At 48.7% G+C, this 11,729-nt stretch overlaps 6 protein-coding genes across 8 annotated transcripts; 4 read left to right on the forward strand and 2 right to left on the reverse strand.

Moving 5' to 3' along the window:
• Positions 1 to 5: 5 nt before the first annotated feature.
• On the forward strand, positions 6 to 1,136 carry LOC108101850 (S-adenosylmethionine sensor upstream of mTORC1). The gene has a single exon (XM_017206369.1). The coding sequence runs from the start codon at positions 113 to 115 to the stop codon at positions 1,019 to 1,021; it is 909 nt and encodes a 302-aa protein (XP_017061858.1). The 5' UTR covers positions 6 to 112; the 3' UTR covers positions 1,022 to 1,136.
• On the reverse strand, positions 1,042 to 3,483 carry LOC108101847 (zinc finger protein weckle). Its single transcript, XM_017206365.2, has 4 exons — positions 3,244 to 3,483; positions 1,907 to 3,180; positions 1,460 to 1,850; positions 1,042 to 1,403 (listed from the first exon to the last, which is right to left on the reverse strand). Exons 1-4 carry the CDS (start codon positions 3,358 to 3,360, stop codon positions 1,164 to 1,166), a joined length of 2,022 nt encoding a protein of 673 aa, XP_017061854.1. The 5' UTR covers positions 3,361 to 3,483; the 3' UTR covers positions 1,042 to 1,163.
• A 255-nt stretch (positions 3,484 to 3,738) lies between these two features.
• On the forward strand, positions 3,739 to 7,340 carry LOC108101849. Its single transcript, XM_017206368.1, has 6 exons — positions 3,739 to 4,003; positions 5,441 to 5,542; positions 5,594 to 5,794; positions 5,852 to 6,519; positions 6,582 to 6,803; positions 6,859 to 7,340. The coding sequence occupies exons 1-6, from the start codon at positions 3,998 to 4,000 to the stop codon at positions 7,061 to 7,063; spliced, it is 1,404 nt and encodes a 467-aa protein (XP_017061857.1). The 5' UTR covers positions 3,739 to 3,997; the 3' UTR covers positions 7,064 to 7,340.
• Positions 4,061 to 5,291, forward strand: LOC108101853. Its single transcript, XM_017206373.1, has 3 exons — positions 4,061 to 4,579; positions 4,639 to 4,757; positions 4,815 to 5,291. The coding sequence occupies exons 1-3, from the start codon at positions 4,289 to 4,291 to the stop codon at positions 5,026 to 5,028; spliced, it is 624 nt and encodes a 207-aa protein (XP_017061862.1). The 5' UTR covers positions 4,061 to 4,288; the 3' UTR covers positions 5,029 to 5,291.
• Positions 7,341 to 11,715, reverse strand: LOC108101852. 2 transcript variants are annotated; one of them, XM_017206372.2, is made up of 3 exons: positions 11,545 to 11,715; positions 11,426 to 11,483; positions 7,341 to 7,766 (listed from the first exon to the last, which is right to left on the reverse strand). In XM_017206372.2, the coding sequence occupies exons 1-3, from the start codon at positions 11,608 to 11,610 to the stop codon at positions 7,444 to 7,446; spliced, it is 447 nt and encodes a 148-aa protein (XP_017061861.1). In that variant the 5' UTR covers positions 11,611 to 11,715; the 3' UTR covers positions 7,341 to 7,443. The 2 variants fall into 2 exon arrangements, with proteins under 2 accessions (XP_017061861.1, XP_017061860.1); XM_017206371.2 differs by lacking the exons at positions 11,426 to 11,483; positions 11,545 to 11,715 and adding exons at positions 10,582 to 10,639; positions 10,702 to 11,097.
• On the forward strand, positions 8,339 to 10,577 carry LOC108101848 (aarF domain-containing kinase 1). Of its 2 annotated transcripts, none has more exons than XM_017206366.1 (4): positions 8,339 to 8,470; positions 8,821 to 9,942; positions 10,004 to 10,099; positions 10,165 to 10,577. In XM_017206366.1, the coding sequence occupies exons 2-4, from the start codon at positions 8,830 to 8,832 to the stop codon at positions 10,516 to 10,518; spliced, it is 1,563 nt and encodes a 520-aa protein (XP_017061855.1). In that variant the 5' UTR covers positions 8,339 to 8,470; positions 8,821 to 8,829; the 3' UTR covers positions 10,519 to 10,577. The 2 variants fall into 2 exon arrangements, with proteins under 2 accessions (XP_017061855.1, XP_017061856.1); XM_017206367.1 differs by lacking the exon at positions 8,339 to 8,470 and adding an exon at positions 8,495 to 8,754.
• Positions 11,716 to 11,729: the final 14 nt, after the last annotated feature.

Consider the following 11,729-nt stretch of genomic DNA (forward strand, 5'->3'; position numbering starts at 1 on the left):
AACAATGTCCGATTAGTCGAGCTTATCATACACATATGTAAGTATGTACTGAACAGAAGCCAACCAACGTAAACAACCCGAGTTCCCTTCGAATCGTTCAAACGTTTGCGGAATGGCCACGGAGGAGCACCAGCGCCTGGCCAGCATCGTGAAGAGCTGCCACGAGAGCCTGCGTCAGCTGACGAAAGAGCACGGCGCTGCGGCGGCCTGGCAGGAGCACACGAGCCCCAGGAACGCTAAGCGACTGGCGGAGTACGCTAAGGCCATGCGGCAGCTAGCGGCCATTTGGGAGACAAACGGAAACAACGAGGAGCTTCAAGCCAGAAGCCGCATCAAGTGGGCTGTCGACTATATTACCAAGTACTTCTTCACCGAGGGCATATACTTGCAAAAACGGCAGCGGGAGCAGCGCTTGCTGGACTCGTACAGAGCCGAGGGCACGATGGGCGAGGTGGAGTGCCGGCAGATGGAGGAGCCGCCGGACAGACTGCGCGTGTTAGACGTAGGCAGCTGCTTCAACCCCTTTGCCAGTGCCCCGCACCTTGAGGTCACTGCTCTGGACCTGTGCCCCGCTACCGAGGACGTTCTGCAGGCGGACTTCCTTCAGGTGGAGGTGGTGCCAGGGCTGGAACAGCCAGAGCTAAAGGAGGGCAGCGTGACAAGACTGCCGGCGAACCGCTTCGAGTGTGTCATCTTCAGCCTGCTGCTGGAATACATGCCTAGCGCTGAGCAGCGGCTGCAGTGCTGCCGCAAAGCCTACGACCTGCTCCTGCCCGAAGGCATCCTCGTGCTCATCACGCCCGATTCCCAGCACGTGGGCAAGAACGCGCACCTCATGAAGAACTGGCGTTACTCGCTGGCCAGGATCGGCCTGCTGCGCGTGCGTTTCGAGAAGCTACCGCACATCTCGTGTATGGTGTTCCGCAAGGCCATCAGCCGCGAGCTCTCCCAGCATTGGGCGAGCATTCACCGGGAGGACGGCATGTGCGAGGAGATCCGCATACCGCAGGACGACTGCTAGATAAGATACAAGCTCGTAAATCGATGTAAATATGTCCATGTCTACTTATTTATGGCCTAACTTATCTGTGTGCTAAGTGTGTGTTAATAATAATGGTTTGACGATTTATCTACTATCTATAGATGTCGTAAATGGACAAATGCTATTGCTTCTGTTCCGACTGCGGAAACAGGGCGCCGCTGGCCTGACGCTTCTTCATCGCCGTGGTGGCGCCCTGCGATATCTTCATAATGTTCGGCGGCAGCGGCTTCTTGCGATCCGCCTCCCATTCGGCGCGATGCAGCCGCTGGCGGTGCTTGTACATGTTGGCGTTGGAAAAGAACGTCATGGGGCAGTTGGGGCAGGTGTACAGCACCTCCCCAGTGTGCGTGGACGTGTGTTCCTATTTGATTCGGGTGATGAAAACCTTGATGCTTCATAAGTGGATCTGAAACTCACCCTAAGGTCCTGGGGCCTTTTGAAGGCTTTCTCGCACATGCCGCACTTGAACTTGCGCTCGCAGAGATGGTTGTGGTAGATGTGGCGCTTGAGGGCTCTGGAGTTGGTGGACGTCTTGTTGCAGATGTGGCACCGATGCTCGCCGCCCGGCGGCTCGTGCACCGTGTTCATGTGCTGCTTTAGGCCGGACAGGTGGCGCAGCCAGGTGCCGCAGATCTCGCACTGGACGGGATCGGGCTTGGGACGCGGCTCCTCGGAATGTTCCAGCTCGTGGTGCTTTTTGAGATTCGTTTGGGAGCGCAGTGTCTTACCGCACTTATCGCAGATGATGGCCGTTTCCGGGTCGTGCATGTATCGCAGGTGCTCCTTTAGTTTGCGCTCCGTGGGAATCCTGAAAGCATTGGGGATTACTTCGGAGATCAACTTTTGAAATTGAAAAGTACCCACTTTTTGTTGCACTCTGGGCAGGAGAACTTAAACTCGGACTTGGGCACGTGCTTAGACACATCGTGGTACTCGATGGCCGCCTTGGTGGTGAAGCTCTTGGGACACTTCTCGCACTGGTAGACTCGCTTCTCCTTCGGCTCTGTTTTAACCTCCGGGTTCGTGTGCGTCTGCTCGTGGATCTCCAGGCTGCGTGAATCCTGGAACACCCGCCCACACTGCGAGCACATGAAGTGATCTGGGTTCTTGTGGACCAGCACATGCTCCGCCAAGGCCTTGCGTATGTGGAACTTCTTTCCACAGCACTCTATGTAGCCCGACTCGATGCTGTGGGAAACGCGCTGGTGGCGTCGCATGTCCGCAAAGTTTTGCACCAGCAGATTACAGATGTGGCAGGGAAATTTCTTGAAGAACTGCAGGATAATGTCATCGTATTCGCTCTGCTGCAGCTTCCGTCGCTCGATCTCTTCGCGGCTTAGGCGAACTGGTGGGACCAGCGGCTTCTCCCGTTTTCGGTACTTCTTGGGTTTTACCACCACCCGCTTCGGAATTTCGGCGTAGCGTTCTTCGGGCTCAATGTCCGGCAGACTGTGGTCCGAGTCCTCGCCACTGCTTTCACTGGAGGAGCTAGCGCTATCTTCTGTGCCCAGAACAGCCTCGGGAGGTACGAACTCCATGTCATTTTCCCTCGAAGCAACATCGTCATCGTCCTCATCGGAATCAGGTTCTTTTTTGGGAGAAGCATGCAACTCCGGTTTTGGCTTGGGCGGACGTCCACGTCTTGTGCTTCTTCGTAGCGGACGGCCCTTGGTCGGTTCGTTATCCTTATCTGGTCCATTGGAGCTGCTCTTAATGTCTGAGGACAGAAAATCCGCTAGAGGTACATCCGAATCACTGTCGACTGCTTGTTCGTTTTTAATGCGTCGCTTTGGGTGGTGTAATCCGTCGTTTTGGTCACCCAGCCGCTTGGAGGCTGTTCTTGTTTCCGTGTTAACTGGATCCTCCAGAAGTTCCACTTTCGGCAGAGGTTCCAGTTCGTTCACCTCCACCTTGACCTCATTGGGCGCAAAGAAGCCCTCGGCCAGGGCGTCCAGTTCCACGGAGTACAGCGGATTAATAGCCTCCTCTGCCTGGCCGCAGAATTCGATGGGCACGCTCTTGGAGTCGCTGCTCCTCTCCTGGTGCAGGCGGGATACACGCTGGTGGAACTCCTCGAAACTGCTGACACAGTCCCAGCACTCCCGACAGACCGACGCATCACTACCCGCTGAATGGACCTGCGGGAAAGGAAAGACTTAGTTCCAAAGCACCTAAGCTTGCGATTATGGCGCACAGCTTACCTCTGAAAATGAAAAATGTTTGCTGATGGTCGCCCTTATTTTCAGCCGGACGCCCTCCGCCGACTCCAGTCCGTAAGCAGATTCAGAGCTCGTCAAACAGAGCACACAGGTCGCCATGATGTAAACGGATCGACTGGAAAGCCCTTAGTCCTGCTCCATCTCCAGTCAAAAGTTTTGTTTACGATTTTGCGAAAATTTGTTTTCGTCCAATGAGAGCCAGTGTTGTTAACAACGTGGGAGAAATTAAAATTAATCGATAGTATCGAAACAAGTACGATTATGTTTTTTGCATATAAATAAATTCATGAAAAGTCATTCCGATTTAAAAAAATTCTGATTACGTTTTTCTGTGGGTCAAAATGAAAAAGCTTAATCTTAAACGCAAGTTTACTTTGAACTATTGATTCATGTTTTCATACATAACAAGTAAAACAATGTAACGGCAGCCCTACCTAAATCTCCTATCGCCTATTAGTCCGCAATTAGGAGCTATGGACTGCCCCTAATGCCTGGAAAAATACCAAAACATATCACGCACATTGCGGAATCTGATCAAGAGTTTTAATTATTTTTACCCCCATTGCGTCGATTAAGACCCAAAATAGGTAAAATCCGGAACAACAAAGGCCACCAAAAGGCCAACAAGTCGAAACAGCAGTGGCACAAAAGGGGAAAGGCCTCCGCTGAGGCTTCAAAAATCTTGCGCGTGTTGTCTGCCAACAGCCCCCAAAAAAAGGCTCCTCCTGACTCCGTCATGAATGTAAGTCCAAGATCTATAAAAGAAAATCGTTCTTTTCCGAGTTCGCGTCAATTCCCGCGCAGTTTCTGTTTTCCCGCGAGTGATGACCATTTTGTGTTGGAACGCTCTTTTTGGCAATGCGCAATCGCCAGCGCCCATCACCCCACAATCCCAGTGAATAGTGAAAAGTTGTAGAAACGCCAGACAGTCCAGATACTCCAGACAACTGAATCACTGCTGACGAAACTAGTTAATTAACATCCAAATCCAAGAGGCCAAAGCACCGCAAATAACCCACCAGCAGGAATGGAGAAGATCTGGAAGAAAGTATGCGAGCACCACGATGTGCCTGAGCAGGTGTCCAAGGAGTGGTTCGCCCGCATCCAGAAGCACCTCAGCGCAGAGGATCCCGCCCGGGCCTACCACAACTGGCAGGAAATGATGAAGCACAAGGAGCCGTATCTAGCTGGCGTCGCCAATCCGAACATCGTGCTGGCTGCCTTCTTTCAATACTATCACTTTGACGGTAACCGCAGCTGCGCCGAGCAGAATTGCGAGGTCTTCGAGGAGTTCTGCCAGGACGCCGTCATTGAGGATGTGAGTAAGAGTCCGGGATGATAAAGCCGTCTCTACCTGGAAAGTTTTACTTCTAACAGGACCACACCAAGAGCTTGGTGTGCAATCTACTGGGGCGCAAGACTCCAGAGAACCAATTGACCTGGTGCCATGACGACGAGGCCAACTTGCTGCAGGATGTCGACCTGGTGGTGCTTGCGTGAGTATCTCGACAATCATCCCTTGTCTGGCTCATTGGCTTTTTTAACCGCTCAAGCTCATCGCCGGAGGAATACAAACACTATACGACTCTTCTCCGCTCGGAGTACGCAAATCTTGATGACGCCACCTACAAGGCCATGCGAATCAAGGTGTTGGAGACCCTGCTGATGATTCCCTCCATCTACGCCACTGGGGAGTTTCATGACAAATACGAGGAGTTGGCCCGCAACAATATCCGCAGCGAGATCAGCGAGCTTAAGAAGCAGTAGACTGGGGTTGGAGGGATCAGGATGCGACGGGGCTGCTTTTTTAATGCTATTGAGTTGTGTACGTACTGGCCGTTTTACCTCGTTTGACTGCAGGCGTCCGCATACAAAGGAGCAACCTTTTCTGCCATGCATCGTATAATTTAAATCTTAAGTGAAGTGTAATCAAAATCATTTTCCTAGTTAGTGTGTACGCCTAGATATATACGTAAGCCCTGTAGACTCCAGCTCACAATAAAATTGATGTATGTAAATGTTGTCCCAAACGTGCTGTTTCATTAATTGCGCTTAAAAAACGCATAAAATGTGTATTCCGTAGTAAGAAAAAAAAGGAGCAGTTGAATTACTGTTCTAAACATGAAATCAATTTATATTCAGATATTGGATATCATCCAACTTACTTTTTTTAAAATAGGTAGCAACGCAAGAAACAGAGGTCTCCAGTACAAGTACCAAAATGCCCAGAGCAGCGAGGCAGCCTAATAACTTCGTGAAGTTAAAAGACGGCAAACCCAAGGTAAAGTTCTAAAACTGAAATCATCCAACTATAATTTTCAATGTTTTTTAGAACTCGCACAAAAGCCTGAAACACAAAGCGAATAAAAAGAAACTTGATCGCCAATTGGTAGCTAAGCTTTTAGACTCCATTAAGAAAAAGAACAAAGCCCAGACTAATCCACGAATTAAGCGGAGATTGGACTTCAAAAGCAAAGTGTCGCCAGCAAAAAAATCCGGGCTTCCCAAACCAAAGTTCTACAGACCACAGAAGGTAAACCTTTTAAGAAATTTACAATAATATTTTTATGCATTCTGATGTGAAATCCAGTCCTCTAAAGAACCTGACCAACGTCAAAATGAGACTATTGAAGACGGGGAAGTCGTTGAAGAGTTAATGAGCAGCGACGATGACGACTGCGTGTTGCTGGAGACCCCGAACGTCACTATAAATATTGACGATGAGGAGCCATGTACAAGTGAAAACTTCTTTAAAGATTGCCAGAGTCTTCAGACTGTTGAAACTCTCACACAACCAAAAATAGTCACAGATCTGAATGGCGAGGCTGCTCTTCGTATAAAACAACAAACTGAAAATGAAGTGTTGTATTCTACCATCGTTAAGACTTCCGAATTAAAGAAGTCCATCATAACCTTGGAAGATAGCCCAGTACAAGTGCCGAGTCCAATAGCAGATAACAACGATTCGGTAATATTTATTGAGGACACTGTTGGCGGACTAGATTTCATCCCAATCCCGTCTTACTCGCCGCCGCCAAGGAAGGGGAAAAAGCTTAAAAAGAGTCCCAGGCTTGCGGATAAGCCCAAAATGAGTCGGCGAATGAATGACAGCCTTTTTACATCTGCTGAAAAGAAACAACTTGGAGATTATAACAGCAACACATACAACCCTTCGAAGGACACTGAAGAGACCAGTGACTCAAATAAAAATTCAAATAAGCGGCCGATTATCATCGACGGCAGCAATGTGGCTTTTGCGTTAGTATTCCAGGAAAAGCTTTTTATCGAGATTTAACTAATTATTCTATATTCATCCACAGGCATGGAAACTCAAACGTGTTTTCTTCAGAGGGGATCAAATATTGCTTGCAGTATTTCGACAAAATGGGCCATAATGCCAAGGCTGTGATTCCAATGTTTCGCAAAAACAACTTTAAATCGTCAAATCCCGAGCTCCTTGATAAGCTACACAAGGAGGGCAAAATTGTACTTACGCCATGCAAGAACATTCCCGGCCAAATGTCCAGCAGCTACGATGATCGGTGAGCATTTTAGAACATTATTTCACTATTAGAAAGTAAAACTTTTTTGTTTTAGCTTCATTTTGCAGCTGGCCTACGAATGCAATGCTGCCATAGTTTCCAATGACAACTACAGAGACCTGATTCACGAAAGTCCAGCATTCAAAAAGATCATCGAGAACCGCGTGCTCGGATATACGTGGTGCGACAATATATTCATACTTCCCAAAGACCCGTATGGACGCTGGGGACCCACACTCGATGAAATTCTGCGTTGCTAGTACTCAAGGTTTTTAGTTCTCTATTTATGTTAAAATTTCGTTTAGTTTTGTGTTAAGCTTTTGATATATTATATATTCTTGCAGTCCTTCCGATTTACATTTTCTGATATTGTATGTATTTCAATAAGTGCTAAGCTGATGAGAATTCGAAAAATATTTTTTTTCTTCATTAATAGTTTTCACCAGATACATTTATTTGGTTATGCATAAATGTGTAAATAAGTGGTGTAGTCTTAAGTACGAATATAAATGTTATATCTCGCCAAAACAAAAAGAATTTTTGAGGAGCAAAGTTTATTTACATTGGCAAAACTGAAAAGGTGTCTCGAATGGTGTATAAATAAGAATAAAAGAAGGACCCTCCGATTCGCCATGCTGATTTACACCACCGGTGGTTGGCCGTTTACCAAGAACACAGTTCTGGTGGTGGAAGTGGTCGTGGTGGCCACGTTCGCCTCATAAATCGGCGGGGGTTCGTTGATTCCAGCCGCCAGATTGAGGTTGCTCGCCTCCAAGCTGGTGGCTATGGTCAGGGTGCTGTCTTGCTTCCGCTCGCTGAAAGCTGCCTCATCGTAGCTGGGCGGTAGATCCATGCTCTTCGGCAACACACTGACCTCGTCCTGGGTGTTTGCGCACACGTTGCTGACTCCTTCGGAGCCGCCGTTGCGATTGTTCGTCACATTGATCTCAATTTGGCGACGGGCTGCGGGAGGAAGATATCACTGCATTAAAAATGTATTTAATTTAAACCTAATAGAGGTAACAGTCTCAAAGACATAAGAAATTGATTGAAAAAGGTGTCATCTCTTTTTGTAAGAACTTAAAAATAATGTACTCTCCATTTAAGATAATTTTTAAAATTTATATTTGAACGACAAGAAACTGTTGGTCATGTTAATCGGTGCCCGGTTTTGCCGTTAACATTTTTGTCACCGCAGAAGTTTTTTTAAAATAAATATATTAGTATGTATAAGCTTAACGACAAATTATTTTTATTTTGGCGGCATTTTTCTTTAATCCTTATTAGTTAAACCAACCGAATCTGCTTTACTCTGTTAACCGCCATATGTTAACCGCTATCTGTTAACCTGTTAACCGCTTGCAGTCAGGGGCGTAGGCAGCGATGAGTCAGGGGATATAATAAAGTAACGACAGTGTCAAACCTTTCGTTAGAATTAGCATAATAATTCTCCTTTAATGTAGTAAACAACGATAATTACTTTTCCGATAAACTCGACCCCTTTCGGCTACGGCTTTGAACTGCGCTGTTGGGTCAGCTGCTCTGACGTCATCCGATCAGCTGTTGCTACCACGAAAAGTTGGAGCTTCAATTTAATCACTGAGTTTGTTATTGCAACACCTACGCGCCGTCGAAAACGCGGCGCCACCTCAAGCGCACAGAATCGAGTAAGTGAAACTATTTGATAGGTATTTCGAGTGAGCAGCGGCTCACCTTCATTCAGGTGTTTATATAATGACGCTGGCCAAATTGTCGAGGTGAAAGTTTAGCTGCATGTGAACGGGGAAATGCAAATGTGAAATTTATAAATGAAAATGTTTGTGGAGGTGCAACATATTTAGTGGGTTCGACTTGCCCAAACTCATTTGGCAGAAAACTAAGTCCAAAGTGCAGAGCAGAAACTCAGTTCCTCGTGATAAGTTCACGGTTAATCGGAGGTGAAAGCCCAGAGGTTAATCGACATTGACACCTGTTGATTTCGCACGCCAGACTGAACAGCACTCTATACCTTTTTCAGCCGGAGGAGATGCTGCTGCGACGCTTTCTAGGCTATGGCGTCGTGGGCGCCGGACTCGCATCCGCCGGCTGGAGCCTGCACACCAACGACTACGACCCCAACTCCCTGGGCATTGTAAGGCTGTCACGATCCGCCGCCGCCGTCGTAGACGTGGCACTCACATACAAGCGCGAGCTCTACTACAGGGAATGGGACAAGGAGACGCCCGAGTACAAGGCGGAGAAGAGCCGGGTCCACAAGATTGCCGCCCAGAAGCTACTCCAGCTGATCTGCACCAACAAGGGCGTCTACATCAAGGTTGGCCAGCACATAGGGGCACTGGAGTACCTGCTGCCCAAGGAGTTCGTGCAGACCATGAAAGTTCTGCACTCCGATGCGCCGCAGAACCCCATAGAGGACTTATACAAGGTGATCAGGCAGGATTTACGCTGCAACCCGGAGGACATCTTCGATAGCTTCGAGCGGGAGCCACTGGGCACCGCATCGCTGGCCCAGGTGCACAAGGCGCGCCTGAAGAGCGGCGAGGTGGTGGCTGTCAAGGTGCAACATCCATACGTCAAGGGTAACTCCCGAGTGGACATGAAGACCATGGAACTGGCTGTCAATGTGCTAGCGCGGATATTTCCCGACTTTAAGATCCACTGGCTGGTGGAGGAGTCCAAGAAGAACCTGCCCATTGAGCTGGACTTTCTCAACGAGGGACGCAACGCCGAGAAGGTGGCCAAGCAGTTTGAGAAGTACTCCTGGCTGAGGGTGCCCAAGATCTACTGGCAGTTCAGCTCCTCTCGCGTCCTGGTCATGGAGTACCTGGAGGGCGGCCATGTGACGGACCTCGACTACATCCGGCGGAACAAAATTGACACTTTTGCAGTGGCAAACCGCATTGGGCAGCTCTACTCCGAGATGATCTTCCGCACTGGCTTTGTGCACAGCGATCCGCATCCGGGAAACATCCTAGTGCGTCGCACGCCGAAGAACAGTCTGGAAATCGTATTGCTGGATCACGGACTGTATGCCAATCTGACGGACAAGTTCCGGTACGATTACTCCAAGCTCTGGCTGAGCATCCTCAATGTGGACCGCAAAGCCATGCGGCAGCACAGCGAGCAGCTGGGCATCAAGGTATTTAAAAGAGTTTGTGTAATCAGTCAATTTTTAACCGTGATTTGATTTTCCTTTCCAGGGCGATCTGTACGGTCTGTTTGCGTGCATGGTGACCGGAAGGCCTTGGGAGACGGTGATGCAGGGCCTGACCAAAGTCAAATATTCCAAAGAAGAGGTACGTCCGTGGCAGCTTAATCTCCTAACTCTCAATGACTCATAGTTAACCTCTTGATCCCGCAGAAGAACACGCTGCAGAACAACACTTCGCTTGTGCTACCGCACATTTCCGATGTCCTTGAGCAGGTAGACCGCCAAATGCTGCTCATTCTGAAGACCAATGATTTGATTCGTGGCATCGAGGCCACGCTGCGCACGCAAAACCGGATGACCGCCTTCTGGGTTATGTCCAAGTGCTGTGTTCAATCCTCCTACGCCGAGCAGCGCACCCAGCAATCCGCCTCCGGCTCCCGTTCCTCGAGGATATTTTGGCTACGGTTACGCGAACGATGGGATCTGTTAAAGCTCAATTGCTACTACCTCTATCTGGGACTGATTAACTTCGGCTTTTTCGAAGCACTCAAACAGGTTATTTAAGGCTGAATGTGGTCCCCCAATTAAAAGTACAAAATTGTTGTCGAGCCTGGAAAGGGAAATTACCTCGTAGTCTCTGCTGGGCGAGATTTCGGGCAGTTACGTCCCGCTTGCGTTTGGCGCTCTTTGGGAAGAGTGAGTTGGTCGTTAGCTGGAGGAGAAGCATCTCGACTCGGATTGGCTTACCATAATCATAGCCAGCGGAAAGGCGATAACAAACAGAAAGACCAGGATGATGTAGATGATGTAGCTGGGGTAGAAGAACAGGTACGGTCCATCGTAGCCACCATCGTTGATCCAAATGGTGACGGGCGTGGTGTAACTGCTCTCCCAAACCGAACTTTCAGTGGTGTTAACTGTAGTGTTCCCCACCGTGGATGTGGCATTAAACGCCGAAGCAGTTGTAGTTAATAGGGTGCTGGCCGTTGTGTTTATGGCAGGTGCCATGTTTAAATTATTTCCGGATTAATTGCGCGCCGACTTTTGCGATTTTCGGTACTGAACAAATTTAGAAACCCCTTTCAGACAACCGTTCTCTATCGAACCGACCAACCCGACTAACCTGAGCTACTGGCCACCGAATTGACGGGACATCCGGGCATGGGTCAGACGGCAGGCCGAAAACCAAGAACACACATATTTGCTTTGTAATCATTAGCTGATAAGGCGACAAAACCAGTGTCGAGCCAGGGCTTTGTTTTTTGTTCGTGTTCGCAATTTATCTAATGAGGCGATATGATAAATGTGCGCAAATAGATAGACAACACGCATAAATATATATTAATGTCGTCGGTGATTTATGGCGGACAGGAACTCTAGTTCTCCCGCTCATCTCAAGAACGAGTTCAGTGGCCCAACTGGGGCAAATATTTATGTTTGCTCTCCACAAGCGTCCCGCCAACTTACTCACCTTGCTCCTCCTTTAAGCGCAGCGACATCGAGTACGAGCGCCAGGCAATCAGAAGCACCTGGAATCGAAGAGTTGGTGCTGCCACAAGAATTGACCTGGTCAAGATTGGAGGCACTCACCCGCAGGAGAAAGAGCAGGAAGCTGAGGACACAGAGGGTCAAAAGCAGGGCGCCTAGATTATCCATTTCGGTTAGATGACCCACCGAATGAGTTGTTTTGGCCAAAAGCGTAAACCGTGATTCACTCTAAAGCCTTGGGCACATGTCACAGCGATAAGATACGGCGAGTGGCCCAAACCCTGATT

The sequence above is a fragment of the Drosophila ficusphila genome, unplaced genomic scaffold (genome assembly GCF_018152265.1).
Source record: "Drosophila ficusphila isolate 14025-0441.05 unplaced genomic scaffold, ASM1815226v1 contig_414, whole genome shotgun sequence".
NCBI lineage: Eukaryota > Metazoa > Arthropoda > Insecta > Diptera > Drosophilidae > Drosophila > Drosophila ficusphila.

What these genes read in the sequence shown, in the direction of transcription:
- LOC108101850 (XM_017206369.1), top strand. Translation starts at nt 113, where the DNA reads ATGGCCACGGAGGAGCACCAGCGCCTGGCCAGCATCGTGAAGAGCTGC.
- LOC108101847 (XM_017206365.2), bottom strand. Translation starts at nt 3,360, where the DNA reads ATGGCGACCTGTGTGCTCTGTTTGACGAGCTCTGAATCTGCTTACGGA. An exon ending in AACATTTTTCATTTTCAGAG is followed by an intron (nt 3,181 to 3,243) that starts GTAAGCTGTGCG and finishes CCTTTCCCGCAG; the next exon opens with GTCCATTCAGCGGGTAGTGA. An exon ending in AAAGGCCCCAGGACCTTAGG is followed by an intron (nt 1,404 to 1,459) that starts GTGAGTTTCAGA and finishes CGAATCAAATAG; the next exon opens with GAACACACGTCCACGCACAC.
- LOC108101849 (XM_017206368.1), top strand. An exon ending in TAAAAGACGGCAAACCCAAG is followed by an intron (nt 5,543 to 5,593) that starts GTAAAGTTCTAA and finishes AATGTTTTTTAG; the next exon opens with AACTCGCACAAAAGCCTGAA. An exon ending in AGTTCTACAGACCACAGAAG is followed by an intron (nt 5,795 to 5,851) that starts GTAAACCTTTTA and finishes TGTGAAATCCAG; the next exon opens with TCCTCTAAAGAACCTGACCA.
- LOC108101853 (XM_017206373.1), top strand. Translation starts at nt 4,289, where the DNA reads ATGGAGAAGATCTGGAAGAAAGTATGCGAGCACCACGATGTGCCTGAG. An exon ending in AGGACGCCGTCATTGAGGAT is followed by an intron (nt 4,580 to 4,638) that starts GTGAGTAAGAGT and finishes TACTTCTAACAG; the next exon opens with GACCACACCAAGAGCTTGGT. An exon ending in GTCGACCTGGTGGTGCTTGC is followed by an intron (nt 4,758 to 4,814) that starts GTGAGTATCTCG and finishes TAACCGCTCAAG; the next exon opens with CTCATCGCCGGAGGAATACA.
- LOC108101848 (XM_017206366.1), top strand. Translation starts at nt 8,830, where the DNA reads ATGCTGCTGCGACGCTTTCTAGGCTATGGCGTCGTGGGCGCCGGACTC. An exon ending in GCGAGCAGCTGGGCATCAAG is followed by an intron (nt 9,943 to 10,003) that starts GTATTTAAAAGA and finishes TTTCCTTTCCAG; the next exon opens with GGCGATCTGTACGGTCTGTT. An exon ending in TCAAATATTCCAAAGAAGAG is followed by an intron (nt 10,100 to 10,164) that starts GTACGTCCGTGG and finishes TTGATCCCGCAG; the next exon opens with AAGAACACGCTGCAGAACAA.
- LOC108101852 (XM_017206371.2), bottom strand. Translation starts at nt 10,962, where the DNA reads ATGGCACCTGCCATAAACACAACGGCCAGCACCCTATTAACTACAACT. An exon ending in TTCCGCTGGCTATGATTATG is followed by an intron (nt 10,640 to 10,701) that starts GTAAGCCAATCC and finishes CTCTTCCCAAAG; the next exon opens with AGCGCCAAACGCAAGCGGGA. An exon ending in CGCCCAGCAGAGACTACGAG is followed by an intron (nt 7,767 to 10,581) that starts GTAATTTCCCTT and finishes TTCCTCCCGCAG; the next exon opens with CCCGTCGCCAAATTGAGATC.